The 16,673-nt window shown below is 33.4% G+C and overlaps 3 protein-coding genes across 3 annotated transcripts; 2 read left to right on the forward strand and 1 right to left on the reverse strand.

Annotated features, from left to right (window-relative positions):
* The first annotated feature begins 697 nt into the window (after positions 1-697).
* Positions 698-1,944, forward strand: LOC126774718 (protein obstructor-E-like). The gene is made up of 5 exons (XM_050496258.1): positions 698-732; positions 821-941; positions 1,269-1,469; positions 1,544-1,613; positions 1,788-1,944. Exons 2-5 carry the CDS (start codon positions 839-841, stop codon positions 1,942-1,944), a joined length of 531 nt encoding a protein of 176 aa, XP_050352215.1. The 5' UTR covers positions 698-732; positions 821-838.
* Positions 1,945-9,741: 7,797 nt separating this feature from the next.
* Positions 9,742-12,495, forward strand: LOC126779503 (zinc finger protein 497-like). The gene is made up of 2 exons (XM_050503549.1): positions 9,742-10,298; positions 10,383-12,495. Exons 1-2 carry the CDS (start codon positions 10,146-10,148, stop codon positions 11,949-11,951), a joined length of 1,722 nt encoding a protein of 573 aa, XP_050359506.1. The 5' UTR covers positions 9,742-10,145; the 3' UTR covers positions 11,952-12,495.
* Positions 12,496-12,504: 9 nt separating this feature from the next.
* On the reverse strand, positions 12,505-14,228 carry LOC126779726 (peptidyl-prolyl cis-trans isomerase-like 3). Its single transcript, XM_050503875.1, has 4 exons — positions 13,938-14,228; positions 13,734-13,832; positions 13,508-13,626; positions 12,505-12,657 (listed from the first exon to the last, which is right to left on the reverse strand). Exons 1-4 carry the CDS (start codon positions 14,076-14,078, stop codon positions 12,531-12,533), a joined length of 486 nt encoding a protein of 161 aa, XP_050359832.1. The 5' UTR covers positions 14,079-14,228; the 3' UTR covers positions 12,505-12,530.
* Positions 14,229-16,673: the final 2,445 nt, after the last annotated feature.

The raw sequence follows: 16,673 nt of genomic DNA on the forward strand, positions 1-16,673 counted from the left end.
AATCTGTGAGTACATTTGATTATAATTAAAAAATAACATTTTAATATTTATTTTCAATTGATGAATTGATTCTAATATTTACTTTTCGGAATATATATATAATATACTTTCATAAAAACCACTCGACGTGCCTTACGCCTTTTTTTTTCGTGTATTGTTTAAAATATTCGATATTGATAGTATCGATCATTGGGTCTCAATTCTTATAAGCTTCAGTAGTCGTACATAATATTTCTATAATATGCGGAATTTTCTACTCTTCTTTAAGAATAGGAAGAAGAAAAAAATGTAATAAAATTTCATATAGTTTACTAGTGCTGTAATGAGCGAGTCAAATTCGATTAATTTTCTGTCGATTTACAGTATCAGTATCAGACAGTATCCATATCATATCAAACGTAAACCATTTAAACATAATTATTTAAATTAAAGCGTTTAAGGCAAATACAAATAAAAATTAAACAAATACAATTTAAACTTAATATTATTATATATATGTATATATAATAAAATATTAGCACTATATATATATTATTCTTTATAGTGTGAAATGCAGCTTTATACCAATTGAGACTGCTCTCTTTGTATTTTAGTACAATGGTTAATTAATTGCCCATCTAATTTTTAGGCAACGGCCAGTCTTCAATCAATGCCGAAAAAAGCCCACTTTGCAAAGTGCGGAATACATACATAAAAGTGGAGGGAGAATGTGATTCCTACATTGAATGCCGGGTTCGTTTTATAATAATATTTATTTTTTATAAAAAATGAATAGCTATAATTGTATAAGACTACAGTTTTATATTTTCTTCTGTATTAGGACTATCTCTCGACTGAAATGCTATGTCCAGATGGTCTTCATTTCAACCCTAACGCGCAGTGGCCGGAGTATGCTTGCGGTTATCCTCAGGATGTGCCTTGCGTAGGTCGTGGCATTACCCGTAAGTATAATAACAATGTTAAAAATATAATAAAATACGGACGACACTTCATGTTTAACAATTTTTAAACTTTGTCTAAGTTTAATAATATATTAATTCTGAAACGTACGTAGCATTTGCTTCGCCAAACTACTACTATAAAAAAAATTTTTGATAGTTGATTGAGAATTGTCAATATCGTTGGGTTGAACGTTGAGTGCAAAACTATTACGACACACGCCTATGTTAATTTATAACAACCATAGAATCATATTCAAATTATAATTAATCAAAATATACGTAATTTTGAGAATAGTTTCACTTTCTCATAACTATTTTTATTAACAGAGCCAGCGAATCCTACAGCTGACTGCGCACATCAATACGGATACTTTCCATCTCCCGTAGCTGAGCCAAATGACTGTGGACATTATCGCATTTGTAACGCCGGCAGAGCCATTGAAATGTTTTGCCCTACTGGCTTAGCATTTAACCCTGTTACTGCCCAATGCGACTGGCCTGAACTGGTGCCTACCTGCAATGTTGAAAGTAATACATAATATATTTTTAATACCATTATTATATATTTAAAGGATCGTGTTAATTTAGTTTACGTATTTCAGCTTTCGTTGGGTATCAGTGTCCTCCAGCCGCGATTGACCGAAATGGCAACCCAGTAGTAACAAACCATAAGTAAGAGAAGCATTAATTATTTTTATTTTAATAATTATTCACCATTTTGAAAATCATAATACGTATTAAAGTAAAAATCGTGAACGTCAAATTGATACCTTTAAAACGTTATTTATTGACCTTTATTATTTCATGTGTACTGTCGCTTTTCAAATTGTATATGTATTTTTTAAGGTATGAAGGCGATTGCTCTGCTTTCTACTCGTGTATGAACGGGAACGCCCGCATCCTGTCCTGCGATACTGGATTGGCGTTTAACCCCGTCACCAGTCGTTGCGAAGACGCCGATCGAGTTCAATGCGAAGCGAAGTCTATTGCCAAATTTTACTAAGAACGCGTTTGAATAATAATTCATAAAATAATTAGTAAATAAATTTTATATTTTTCACGTACTGTTATGAATTAATATGTATTATTTTATGTTATGAATAAATAAAAATATCTAAATAAAGTACTTTATCTTTCAGTCTTATTTAAATTTAAATTATATAAGAGTTAATTACTAAAAATACATGCTTAAAAACGCAAACTAATAATACCTTTTTCCAGGGTCTTGAATTAGAGGAATAACTTTACTTGTCGTGTTTATACAATGATCGTCGATCGATCGATTGACGCTATTCTTTCAAAATTATTTATATAATCGTGATGATACATAATATTTATGTAATTATATTGTGATACAATAAACTGTTATAACTTTTCCTACTTTAGTTAGTCTCTAATTTCAAGTTTTTAAACAGTCCAAGCTGTTTTTTTTTTGTAGAATGTAAAAATCATAAATATCTATCTATGGCCATAATACTAAAAAAAAAATATAATAATGGAGCAGTATCTGTTGGTTGTGTTATTTTTGTAATTTCTAACTAAAGAGCCGAGAATTTCTATTAGACAATGCACCAGATGAGCCTACTGCTCGTTTGCCGCCTCTTACATTAAAAAAAAATCAGGTTTCTAATCTAAAGTGATTGAGTGCTTTAATAGATCAAGTAAGGTAAGCATTACCCACTTTTATGACATATAAAACTTAATTGTTTGATGTTAGGCAATTGTTGAAGAACAGTGCTCTGATAAAGTAATTCAACATTCCAGGAAAGCAATGTTTACGCCCTCTCTCTATTTATGCACTATCATTCTGTTTTAGGATAGGTATATAATCCGATACAACCTATTTAATGTTCCTTAAATTTCATAGGTATTCGAAGGTACCCGCTTTTCTAGACAAAATAAATCAGTTGTAGTAATATTCCAAATGCCATATCGCTTGAGTAACTAATATTATCGAGACAGTGCAACGATATTAAAATCTGCACGACTTCATATATGGCTGAGGACATCTGTCGGTGCATTGTTATAAATACTGAAATAAGCAGCAATAGTATTTAATTGTTATGTTCAGGTTTGAAGTAAAGTAAATAAGATCTTAGTTCCCAAGGTTGGTGGCGCCAATGTCTATGGGTAATGGTAACCACTTACCATCATATGGCCCATCCACCTATCTATGATTTAAAAAAATACGTTATAAACATTGAACTGCTTAGAAGAGGTCGACCACTGTTTCAATACGCACTCTAATCTATATGGGTATGTTAGCAGGAGAAGTTCCTTTGAACAGATTTACAATGGGCCGTAGCCGGTCTTCTTTGCCTATCCTCGAGCGTGTAATTTGGGGACGGAAAAGCTTAATACAGAAACAACTTAAATTGTATAAAAAAACATATAATTTCAAATAATTAATCTTTAAATTGTTTTTTTTTCTTTTTCAAATATTTTTAAATTTTATATTTAGTATAAAATGTGAAGAGCGCTATCAAATTTCATGCCTTTGTTTATTTGTAGGCCGGAGGCTATTTAATAAAATTAATTTATATTTATTTAACCTATTATACCTAGCTGAAGCCGCGGCTTTACCCAGTTTGGGTCAAAAATGTTTCAAGCACTGCCATCTGAATTCTAGTAACAGCCTGTTAATGTCTCACTGCTAGGCTAAGGCCTCCTCTCCCTTTTGAGGAGAAGGTTTGGAGCTTATTCCACCACGCTGCTCCAATGCGGGTTGGTAGAATACACATGTGGCATAATTTCAATGAAATTAGACACATGCAGGTTTCCTCACGATGTTTTCCTTCACCGTCAAGCACGAGATGAATTATAATCACAAATTAAGCACATGAAAATTCAGTGGTGCTTGCCCGGGCTTGAACCCACGATCGTCGGTTAAGATTTACGTGTTCTAACCACTAGGCCATCTCAGCTTACGATTAAGGTATTATTTTATAATAGTCAAAAATATTTTTTGCTATCTTCAAATCTGCATATTTGACAGTTCTCGAAGATGTGTGAAATTTGCTTTAATCAGGTTTTACCCTCTTTACGCTTTCTCGTCTAAACTACTCAACCAGCGGCTCCGCGGGCGAAAACTAGTGAAAAAATATATTGAACTAATATATCCGACATGGTCACAATTGTTGGAATGCTTTATAACAGAAGATAGTGATATATTATTTGAAAAAGAAAAGGAAAAATAATAAAAGACAGGAAGAATACAAATTAATGGATGAGGAAATTAAAACACTAATAGCTGAACTATTTCTGCTGACCACAATTATGCCTGTCTCAACAACATTCTAGATAAATTAAAAATACTCCTTTTTAAATGATCATTTAAATTAATAATAACTTAAGTTTTTTATTTAATTTTAGGAAGCCCATATTATAGCCACAAATGAAATTTAACAGTAAACTTAGACCACTTAGAACCTATCTATAATAATTAATATTTATTTCAAACATATATAAACGTACATATATTTAAAATGCAGTTTTTGTTTCAATTATTCATATATGGCAACTAATAGTGTATTAGCAAAGGATAATCTCGTAAAAACCTTGTTTGCAAGCGGATTGTGTAATGAGAAAAAAAACAAGTGTTTAATAATTCACAATTGGAGAATTTATTGATTATTGGACAAAACGGCTTAGATTGAAGCTTAATATAAATTATGTTAATTTAACGATGCATAAATTAAAAGATTTAAATTAACAGAAAATGAACCATTCTCGAATGCTTTATATATATTTAATTGGAAACGTGTTAAACGTGTATTTTATATGTATTTTATTCGTTATTATAGTACAATTTATATTCACTTTGTATGGCACTTTGTAATGATATGATTCATACCAAGAATCTATTTTGTTTTGATAAAACTGAAAACAATTTTTAACCAAATTTTCTATTATTTATTCTTATTTCAAAGTATACAAAACGTTTCGAATTTCTCTTGAAAAATAACGTTATTTTATTTAAATTACCATATATAAATAAATAATAAACTACTGCAAGTTAATAATATTTTAATATTTCCTTATATTTCTTATAAAAATATTACACCATAAAACTTTATACCATATCCATAAAACTGGAAAGCCTCTGTTTTAATTAATTATTAGAAGAGATTATTATAACGCGTTTGAGTCAATGATTTTGTCTCTACACACTAGTAATAAAAAAAACATAGTGTAGCTTATTTTACTTTCTTGATAATTAATTTTATATGACGCAAGCCTCATCGACTTAGTAGAAGTAATTTGTTTCATTAATATACTGATGATCTTAAATTAAAGAACATCGACTGATAAGAGACTATATAAAATGGATACATTTTTGAAATAATATCGTTATAGTGAGGTTTTTAACCGCGGTTGTCTTTATTTTTACAACAATGATAATACAAAAGTTATTGTTGTTAGGTGTGCCATTACTATTGTTAGGTATGTAAATAATATTAAAATAAGCGAATATATTTGAAACTTACATCAATATTAAAATTTAAGTAGAATAAAATTTAATATTAGGATATTGTAGTATAGTATTTATTAAACGAGGAATATATTAAGTTTTGTCGAGATGGCCCAGATGGCCCAGTGGTAAAAACGCGTGAATCTTAACCGATGATCGTGGTTCAAGCCCGGGCAAGCACCACTGAATTTTCATGTGCTTAATTTGTGATTATAATTCATCTCGTGCTTTACGGTAAAGGAACACATCGTGAGGAAACCTGCTTGTGTCTAATTTCACTGAAATTCTGCCACATGTGTTGTATTCCACCAACCCGCATTGGAGCAGCGTGGTGGAATAAGCTCCAAAACCTTCTCCTCAAAAAAGGAGAAGAGGCCTTAACCCAGCAGTGGGACATTCATAGGCTGTTATTGTAAGTTTTTAGTAACTTTAATTAAAACAAAATAATATATTACTTTAATAACTATACAGGTACAATATAGGTATATAATAACTACAGATACAATGGATCTTATTTCCAATGCGGGCGGGCCGGTTGGCGTGGTTGGTAGATACTTGCCTTTCACGCCGAAGGTTGTGGGTTCGATTCCCACCCAGGACAGACAGAAGATGTGCATGAACGTGTCTGTTTGTCCTGAGTCTGGGTGTAATTATCGTTATAAGTATGTATTTACAAAAGAAAAGTAGTATATTTAGTATATCAGTTGTCTGGTTTCCATAGTACGAGCTCTGCTTAGTTTGGAATAAGATGGCCGTGTGTAAATAGTGTCCCAGAATATTATTATTATTATGTTTATGGGCGATGGTGACCACTTGCCTACCCATTTTATAAAAAACAAATATGTAATTTATAGTTGTTTTTACAATTTAAAAAAAGCTAGTAATTTCGATGAAGTTATATAGTTATTAAAACATATTTAAAATATGTATTATTTATATTTTATCGGAATTTATGTGTTTTAAGACATTTTACTGTTTAAAAAAATAATTAAGGTTTTTATTTGTATAATTTAAGCCACTAATTTATTTTATACACAGACAATTTCATCATTGCCTTAATAAAATATTTTTATACATTAAAAATAAACAAATCGAATTAAAATACTCCGGAGCTTCAAAGCACAGCGAATTCGTTCGTTACCTATGTATAAAAAAATTGTTCTGGTTGAAGCGAGAGTTACAATGCCTAAAGGCTATAAGACTATAAAATAGCCTCCTTTATTTTAATTTCGGTAGTTGTGCATTTCTTCGTTGTGATGGGTTTCTAAACAGGGTTGGGGGTAGTTTTACATTAACGGATTGGTAACACATAATCTGTGTCACCGTCTGAAGTACCGTTATATTTAATAAAGTATTGGAAGTTGTGGATCCACTTTCTTCCTCATTATGAATTTGTGTGAAGCCCTTCTTTTTGAGAAAAATCAAAGGGATCAGTTTTAAACACTGTTTTCTAGTTTTATGAAATACCTATAGATATAGAAGAATTTCATAAATTTTATTGGTGTTAACAGTAACAGTAACAGCCTGTTAATGTCCCACTGCTGGGCTAAGGCCTCCTCTCCCTTTTTGAGGAGAAGGTTTAGAGCTTATTCCACCACGCTGCTCCAATGCGGGTTGGTAGAATACACATGTGGCAGAATTTCAATGAAATCAGACACATGCAGGTTTCCTCACGATGTTTTCCTTCACCGTCAAGCACGAGATGAATTATAAACACAAATTGGTGTTAAACTGAGCTTCATTTGAAGACTTTTATTGATAATTTTTTGTTTCTGTAATTAAGGTATGATTATTATTATTATAGTTAACTTTTATTTATGGTCCTCATTACTTAAATGTTTCTCTGGTATTTTAAAACCAGTTTGTGATATCATTATTATAGTTCATTACTTAGACCAAACTGTCACTATGTTGCAATTAACATTAACAATTACAGTCGGTCAGTTAAGCCTTTAAGCTTTAGTAACACGCTAAATGTTTTAATTAATCATAGTAATTTCTAACCGCATGTGGAGATTCCATAGTCAACCAGTTCAGCCTGAAAGAAAACAGTGCGAATCTTACGCCCTAAACGCGCTATTTTACAATACAAATTAAAAAACTATTTTCTAGACAATGACATCATTCGCGTTATGTGAGGTATTTAAGGTCATCCCTTAAAAATAAATTTATCACTGATTTTCAAACGTCTTTTCTTTAACTAAGTTTCAATGAAAATTTCAGTAATTAATTAGTTTTATGGCAACCACATTTTTAAAGTATCCTTTCATGAATGTATTTTCTATTAATTTTGAGTGTAAGAATATATATTTTTATGTTATATCAGTGTACAATACGTTTTTCATCTGCGGATATATTGTATTATTGTAATAATGATAATACCAAAACAATTACTGCTATACATATGTTTAGGTAAGTTTTTAGTAATTACTAAATCTCAGGGAATTTGCACATTGGATGATTATTTATGTATTATTATTTACCATTTATTTCCAGTGACACCACAAAATATGACACTTCGTGGCTTGGTTTTGAGGAAAATACCGATTCAAGGACCTGTAACCGGTACTAAAATTAGACACATCTCCAATGATAATCGTGTAACCAGTTATAAAAATAATTTTTCAAATATTGTCATACAAAAAATATTTAACATTATAGTAATAAGTATTATATAATTTATTTACAGAACAATATAGCGTATCGTAAAATATGTCCTGCCGGGCTTCATTTTATTTCGTCAGCGACATGGCCCGTATATCCCTGCGCTTACCCCTCAGAAGGTAAAAGTAAATAGTATATATATAAAAGTAAAAGTATAGAACAGTCCATTACACGTATGTATAATGTTTATAAAATATTCATAATTAAATTAAATATAATGTTTACGTATGCCTATTTCTACAGAAGTTTAAGAGTAGTTACGGATTCTTTCCAGTACCTAAAGGCGACTTCAAAATGTGCGAAACTTCATAATATATTAGGCAGTCTCAGCTATTACAATGTCCTGTCCGCCTGGTCTGGCTTTTTACTCGATAAGAAGTAACTGCGATTGGCAAGTAAATGTACCAGATTGAAATCCTAATAGTATGATTTCGAATTATTGCTGGATGTTCCTTGTTCTTTTGATTTATAAAACTTCATGTACCTATACTTTTAAAACATTTTTTTTTCATATGCCCTACGATGACATTAGATACATTCGATGAACCGTCTTACCTCATTTACAATTACAAGTACATTTTTAAATTCATTTTAAAACATAGACAAATCCTATCGGCTGTAATCAGACTTAACCAAAATGTAATCAGATTAATGATTAAAAATTAACGAGAAAATTCTTCAATCATGATTGCAGATAACCTTTGATTGGTTCTGGAGACTAGTAATTTATTTGTTATTTTTTTCAACAGATACAAAGAAAGCTGTAAAAAGTAAGCTGCATGCCAAGAAGGACATCCTCGTCTCCTTACTTGTAACGGAAGTCTTTCATTCGACGAAAGTGCACAAAAATGTGTAAGCTACAAAAAAAATTCAACAAGCTGTGAGTAATAGCCTAATAACCTCAACCTGATAATTATTATTTTTGTTGGTTAATGATTTATGAAATCACTAATTTTTTTAACGACAGATTTTTTATCTGTACGTAATCATTGTCGTGATCTAAAACAGCAATTAAAAATATTATTAAAAAAACTAGCTATAAATTAATTGACCTATTATTATATTAATGTAAAAACTGTCGATATTTATCTCGATACGTCGTTGAGATATTCAAAAAATGTTGAATGTCATATGTGTATTTACAAAATTATTATTAACATAAAGGATTTACATAAAAATATACAATAAAAATAAAGAAATCAATTTAAATAAAAAAAATAATATAACTTCGGACTTACTGATATCATAATCTGCAGCTCTATTACTTACTTTATATAAATTGCTGAATTTTAAAATAAATAAAACAATATTGAATCAAACACATTTCTTTCTTTAGTCCGTACGACCTTACTTAAAAATAAATCTGTTTTAATTACCATTTCAACTATCCAAATAGTAGCTTATTCATACAATGGCAAATGGCAATAGACCTAGTTCTGGCAACACATAAAAATGTGTTCTGCTTGGGTTATCTATCGTATAGCAGCTATTATGCTAAGAAAAAAAAACTGTGATTGGACGAAATCTTAATAAAATTGCTCTAGCGAATCCGTGTGCGTCTTTCAAGAATTTTAAATGTTGCTTAAAATTTTATAACCAATAATAGCAAAGTAAACTAAATTTAATCCTGTAGAAGAGAAATAACCATTTTTTTCTGCGAAAGTAGCGCGGTTTTATAATACATAAATTCAAATTTGAAATTTTATGTATTTCAAAAGAGCAATGTTGATATAAATTTAAATTTAATAAGTTAACAAAAATATCAAAATGAGAAATGTTATCAAAGTCAGATATACTTTTGTGAATATCGAGTCGGGCAGGGTGAGAAGGACGTTCCTCTAGCGCAGCCCTGCCGAACATCGGCTCAGTTGACTCGGATCGAACGATTGCGTAGTCGCTACAAAAGGCCGTAGTCTCCAAGGCTTTTGTTTTGGCTTTTGTCACAAAACTGACATAATGTTCCAATAACATATTTTAAGGAAAGTAAACAATAGAACAACTGTTATTTATAAAGTCAATAAAGTCCATAAGACGTTTAAACTTTCATTTAATGTCATATTGTGCTTAAAATGGATGATTCTTTTATTATCACGAATTTTCATGCGCTTTGTCGCTTGTGTTTAAGTAAAAGTGGCCTTACAGTATCAATATTCGGGACCGCTCCCGATGATGATGCGAATATGTCTCTAACCTCGAAAATCGCAGAATGTTTCGAACTACAGGTCTGTATGCAATAATATATTATATCTTGTTTGTAATATGTACTTACAGCAGAAATATGATCATCGATTTCTTACATTTTTCAGATGGAACCTAACGACGGACTTCCTGCTAGAATTTGTTACAAGTGTTTATTTAAAGTAAATAAATGTTCTAAATTCAGATCACAGTGTATTCAAAGTGAAGCTAGACTGAGACAGATAACAAACCGCGTCAATGAGTTGGACAACTCGAACTCATCTGAATTGAGTAATTTTAATTATAACAATGTCCAAGAAAACCTAAAACCTAAGGTTGAAGATTATATTGTAGAAGACAGTGTAGTAATGGTTGTGGATCCAAGCCTTGATTATGATTCATCTGAAGAATCGGAAAATGTTGATCAAACTGAAACTGAAACTGGTGACAGGGACAATACTCCTGATGGAGAAACAGCCTCAGAATCATATTATAAGAATGTATTTATGTGTCAGTACTGTGATCAAGCATTTGTTTCTCAAGAAAAGTGTAAAGAACATGAGCATGGTTTTCATGATCCAAACCTTCCCTATAAATGTGTTGAATGCAGCTTGGTATTTGCTGAACGTAGTCAATATGTTGCACACACTAAGCAAGTTCATGGTAGTGACAAACCATATCACTGTCCTGAATGTGATAAATGCTTTGGTCGGAGATCAGATTTGAGAAAGCATTCCATTGTTCACACTGGTATAAGACCTTTTCAATGTCAGTACTGTTTGAAAAGTTTCTCTCGAAATACAAATTTGAGTAAACACTTAAGAATTCATGCAGGTCATAAACCTCATGTTTGTCCCTTGTGTCCACGGAGCTTTGTAGCAAAGGGTGATCTGCAAAGACATGTTCTAGTTCATTCTGGAATGAAACCTTACGCATGTCGTAAATGCCCTCTTACATTTGGACGAAGAGATAAGCTACTTAAACATGAAGTCAGACATGGACCAGTCAGCCCTGAACATAAAGAATTTGATAATGAACAAGACTCTCATGATATGGTTGTTAATGTTAATCCTTTTAGTAACCTAATGACTTCTCCCACTTTTAATTCAGATAATACAAATCCTAATGAATATGATTTACCAAGAGTGCCGGACCATATTGCTGGTGAAGGCAGCTTCATAAACCAAATACAAAAAAATCCGTCCACTTCTGGAAAGTTACAGACTTCACCACCGAAACAAAAAGTGCCAAATAAAAATAAGCCTAAAAATATTAAATGTCATCAATGTCCAAAGAGATTTTCTTCTTTAGACGCCTATAAAACTCATGTTTCCATAGCCCATATTGGCTCAAGGGTTTTCCAATGCAAAATTTGTTTCAAAAAGTTCCCTCGGAAAAGAGAACTGGACCGTCATGTTTCAATTCACTCTGGTATGAAACCATTTAGTTGTAGTCAGTGTGATAAAAAATTTAACAGAAAAGATAAACTTAACAAACATGAAGAGACCCATGAATGCTTGGTTGTGAATATGCCTTGTATTGAATGTGGTGCAACCTTTGAAAGGAAACCAGATTTGGTTGCCCACATTAAATCTCACTTTACAGATAATTTTGATGATAAAATACCTGAAACGGAAATAAAAAAAGAAAATGAACCAAATTTTTCCTTGGATAATTTTTATGATTTAGAAACATGAGATTTAAGACTTCCTACAAGCATTGTCGACATAGACATTGATATCAGATTTTAAATTTCCATTTATTAAAAATACCTTAAAACTTAAATAATATTATATTATACTTAAATCAGTATTTTAAATGAAAAACATTGTTGAATAGTTTTATTTAACTATATCTCTTATAATTATGTACTTACCACTTTAAATATATTAAAAATAAATATAGCAAATTAGGAGTAGTCATTAAATAGGCTTACAAGAAGGCAATTCTTCATAAACTTTGTAAATATAGTTTAATTGTTACAACTGTTGGAGTAATCTGGATTCTTAGAAATATTTATTAATTAATCATAGTCACAGATTCTAAGCAATTTATGCACAATTTACATTCATTAAAATTACTGATAAACTGTTGCATAAATAGATTAAATATAACTATGTGTAGTATTCATTGTTACCAATTGTTTTAATAAAATTAACTTTAAATAGCTTAATAAATCAAAAGCATTGTTTATGAGCAATAATTACAGCACTGTGATGTAAATTTTTGAACAATAAAGAAAACCAAAAATGTTTTGTATATGAACTTTATTAAAATTAACCAGCTAATGGATTTGCATGTATTGTTACAGAAGTTATTCTGGCCTCTGTCACAGGTCTATATGTTTTTGGATTGACAACCATTTTTTCTAAGTCATCGAGCGCGTCAAAACCATCTATGACCCTGAAAACGAGACCACCTTTAATTAATATAAATTATTTGTACAGAATGAGCGCAAGTTCATTTTATTTTTCATATATATGCCAAGTTAATAGAAGTTTGAAAAACACTTTAATGTCATCATCAGTTTCTTATTTAGGAAAACTTACAAATTCACAATCATAAACAATATTTATTATATATATATATATATATTTTGTGAAAACTGCAAGTATAAGTAAGGGCATGCTTACTATATTATCATAATTAAGTAATAACTTAATGATGATTCATACTAAATTAAAATTAAACAAAAATATTTCTTATATGTCGATATAGACTTATATGTCTCTTTCCTTCCAATGCAGCTTGTCAATTTTTTGCCCAGAAAATCTGGTTTCCTTATCAATACAGAAATACTGCTAGCATTTCATAATAATCCAGTTTTAATTTGCTAAGCAGCTATTTTATTTTGTATTTAAGTCCTTACTTTTAATTTTTTTATATTAAATATAACTTAATTTAATTATGTTCAAATAAATCAATGTAATTTGATTACCATAAATCTTTGTATAATATATAGTAAAGTAAAAAGTAGCAGCCTGTAAATATCCCAGCTAAGGCTCCTCTCCTTTTTGAGAAGGTTTCAAGCTTACTCCAGCACTCAGCTCAAATGTATATATGTGGGAGATTTTTTTCCCCACATGCAAGTTTCCTCACAACATTTTCTTTCATTGCCAAGCATGAGATTAAATGTAAATTTAGTGGTGCTTTCCTGGATTTGAAGTCGGAATCATTAGTTAATATTATCATCTTCTAATTACAGCTTACAATAATATATAGATCCCCATAGAATTGTGATAAATTTACATACCTTCCAAATAATGTATATTTGAGATCTAAATGTGGTTGCTCTCCATATGTAAAGAAAAATTGACTACCATTGGTGTTTGGACCATTATTAGCCATGCTGACCATACCTCTTGCATTATGCTGTAAAATAAAATTAAAATAAACAAGATTTATTATACGTTATTAAATTTATGTGTAATATTTGTATCATTCATTAATTTTTAATACATTTAATCAATTGTACATACCTTTAATTCTTCTTTGAACTCATCATCAAATTTTTTACCCCAAATAGATGTGCCTCCTTTTCCAGTTCCTGTTGGATCCCCTGTTTGTACTATAAAACCCTAAAAAGTAGTTTACTATAAAATGTCTGTCTGAAAATATACACACATTTTGAGCATATCTACTTCTAACAACTATTTTTATTTGTTTAGACATTATTTACGTACCTTAATGTTTCTGTGGAACAAACAACCATTGTAATAATCACTAGCACAAAGTGCTAAAAAATTTTCGCAAGCCTTTGGGCATTGTTCGCAGAATAACTCAATTTTAATGTCTCCAACATCAGTATGCAAAGAAACAGACATTTTAAAAAAATAGTGATCAAACCCTCATAAAATACCTTATTATGTATTTTGTGTACCAAATTTTGAGCTAAAGTAAAAAATTAATTAAATTTTTAGCTCAATGTATTTGAAAATAAAATTGAATGAATCCTGACTAAATAGCATTATCATTTTTAACACTGACAAATGACAATAACTGTCAATAAAATTGTATTTTTTCGTTTGGAAACGTTATTATGCTATACAGCCTACTGACAATAACAAGAAATGCTTTTTTTATTTTGGATCATAATATTTTTCCCGGGTAAATTACTGTGATAGTTCTTACGTATTAACATCTTAAAAAAGTATTAATGATAACTAAATTTTATGCATTCTAAGTTAATTTCACCTATGCTCAAACATTTTTTTTTTCAGGTTGTGTATAAAATATAAATATAAAAAGCCGAGATGGCCCAGTGGTAAGAACGCGTGAATCTTAACCGATGATCGTGGGTTCAAAACCGGGCAAGCACCACTGAATTTTCATGTGCTTAATTTCTGATTATAATTCATCTTGTGCTTTACGGTGAAGGAAAACATCGTGAGGAAACCTGCATGTGTCTAATTTCACTGAAATTCTGCCACATGTGTATTCCACCAACCCGCATTGGAGCAGCGTGGTGGAATGTGGTGGTGGTGGTCCAAACCTTCTCCTCAAAAAGTGGAGAGGAGGCCTTTAGCCCAGCAGTGGGCTAAAGGCCTCCTCCACAGGCATCCGTGCAGTGCCCCTCTCTTTCCCATGGGTGTCGTAAGAGGCGACTAAGGGATATCTGAGCGACCATCTGCTCATCTGGTGGTAGGATGCTAACATCCGCCTGGCTTGTTACCACCGTACGCATGGTGAAAAACTCGTGAAGTGGCTTGCAGCCGCGTTTCGAGGTCAGCCAGCGTACAGCCAGAGCCCGAGCGAGTATTGCCGCGATGGGTGTTGGTCCAATTGGAGACGGCTGTTGAATCAATGCCGGGGGAAACTGTATTGACCTGCCGGACAGGGAGACCCGAAGAAACGGCTGTTCCGCTGGCCGCCCGTGGCATAGTACAGGGGCCCGAGCGTGCCTAACCAGCTCGTGAGGCTGCCCCACCAGGCCACGCATAATCTCGGGGTGGACCGTCGTGCCGGTTGGTGACCGGTAGGTGGGGTCCCGGCGGCCACTTCCGGGGGGGTTCGGGGGCCCTTCCGTCCGGCGGGTCAGTGTATTTTCCCTTTTGGCAACCACTTGGGGAAACACGCCTCCACGCTTTGCCCATCCCTATCGTGGCAATACATCGCTCGCTTCACGTCTCTTTTCCATTCTATTTTTCCCAAATGGCGCAACAAAACAGAAATAACGGTCGTACAGCGGTGCACACCCCCACCATACCCTCGCTGTTTGAGGTCGAGTTCTCTAACATCCGAGGACTCCACACTAACCTCAACGCTGTCCACCACCATCTCGAGACAGCACGGCCAGCAATGTTGTTTCTCACGGAGACACAAATACTCCGTCCTGCCGATACCAGCTACCTTAATTATCCCGGCTACACGCTTGAAGAATCCTTCAAAGCGAAAGCCGGAGTATGCTTGTTCGTCAGGACGGATGTTTGCTGTCACCGACTGCGCTGCTTGGAGGACCCCTCCTTCTCCATGTTGGTGGTACGTGTGGTCCTGGTTCGTCAGAGCCGAGTCTACGTGTGCCTCTACAGATCCCACAATGGTGACTTGGAGACAAGCCGATTATTTGACCATCTTAGTCGGGTGGCAGATGCTGCGCAAGAGCAATTTCCTAACGCGGAATTGGTGTTTTTGGGGGATTTTAATGCTCACCACGACTCCTGGTTGAAATCCCTCAAAACTGACCATGCTGGAAGGACTGCTCATGCTTTTGCTCTCACACATGACTTGACCTAACTGGTTGATCAGCCCACCAGGATCCCAGACATTGATGGGCAAGCACCTTCTCTACTGGACCTTCTGCTGACTTCTCACCCGGTGGAATATCAGGTTGTGGTTCAGGCTCCTCTTGGCTCTTCGGATCACAGCCTTATATCTATCTACCAGAGTGCCACAGGCCAAGCTGCCGCCACTAGCGGTATGCAAACGTCGCGTTTGGCACTATAAGTCGGCGGATTGGGACGGTATGCGCGATTACTATGCGTCGGTCCCTTGGAAGGAACGTTGCTTCAGTGGGAATGACCCGACAGCTAGTGCCGCTGCTGTTGCTGGCGAGATCATGCTGGGAATGGAATACTACATTCCTAGCTCAGATCTCGTCAGTAGTAGTACGCGTAACCGTTGGTTCACTCGTGAATGTGCCGATGCTGTATCAGCTAAGCAGGCGGCATATCGCAAGTGGATCAACGGCTGCATTAGCGGGGCATCTAACATTGACTCACTGAAAGCAAACTATAATAAAAATTCCAAGTCCTGTAGAAAGGCATACACGAGAGCGGATGCACAGCGCATTGTACAGATTGGTCATGACCTTGTTTCGCATCCTAGGGGCTCCCGTAGCTTCTGGCGTCTGACCAAGTCTGTGCAAAACAATTTCTGCCAACCTTCGCTGCCACCGCTCAGAAATCCGGACGGATCGCTAG

The sequence above is a fragment of the Nymphalis io genome, chromosome 2 (genome assembly GCF_905147045.1).
Source record: "Nymphalis io chromosome 2, ilAglIoxx1.1, whole genome shotgun sequence".
In the NCBI taxonomy this organism is placed as follows: Eukaryota; Metazoa; Arthropoda; class Insecta; order Lepidoptera; family Nymphalidae; genus Nymphalis; species Nymphalis io.

What these genes read in the sequence shown, in the direction of transcription:
- LOC126774718 (XM_050496258.1), top strand. Translation starts at nt 839, where the DNA reads ATGCTATGTCCAGATGGTCTTCATTTCAACCCTAACGCGCAGTGGCCG. An exon ending in CGTAGGTCGTGGCATTACCC is followed by an intron (nt 942 to 1,268) that starts GTAAGTATAATA and finishes TTTTATTAACAG; the next exon opens with AGCCAGCGAATCCTACAGCT. An exon ending in GCCTACCTGCAATGTTGAAA is followed by an intron (nt 1,470 to 1,543) that starts GTAATACATAAT and finishes TACGTATTTCAG; the next exon opens with CTTTCGTTGGGTATCAGTGT.
- LOC126779503 (XM_050503549.1), top strand. Translation starts at nt 10,146, where the DNA reads ATGGATGATTCTTTTATTATCACGAATTTTCATGCGCTTTGTCGCTTG. An exon ending in CAGAATGTTTCGAACTACAG is followed by an intron (nt 10,299 to 10,382) that starts GTCTGTATGCAA and finishes TACATTTTTCAG; the next exon opens with ATGGAACCTAACGACGGACT.
- LOC126779726 (XM_050503875.1), bottom strand. Translation starts at nt 14,078, where the DNA reads ATGTCTGTTTCTTTGCATACTGATGTTGGAGACATTAAAATTGAGTTA. An exon ending in AGTTCAAAGAAGAATTAAAG is followed by an intron (nt 13,627 to 13,733) that starts GTATGTACAATT and finishes TTTATTTTACAG; the next exon opens with CATAATGCAAGAGGTATGGT. An exon ending in AAATATACATTATTTGGAAG is followed by an intron (nt 12,658 to 13,507) that starts GTATGTAAATTT and finishes TCTCGTTTTCAG; the next exon opens with GGTCATAGATGGTTTTGACG.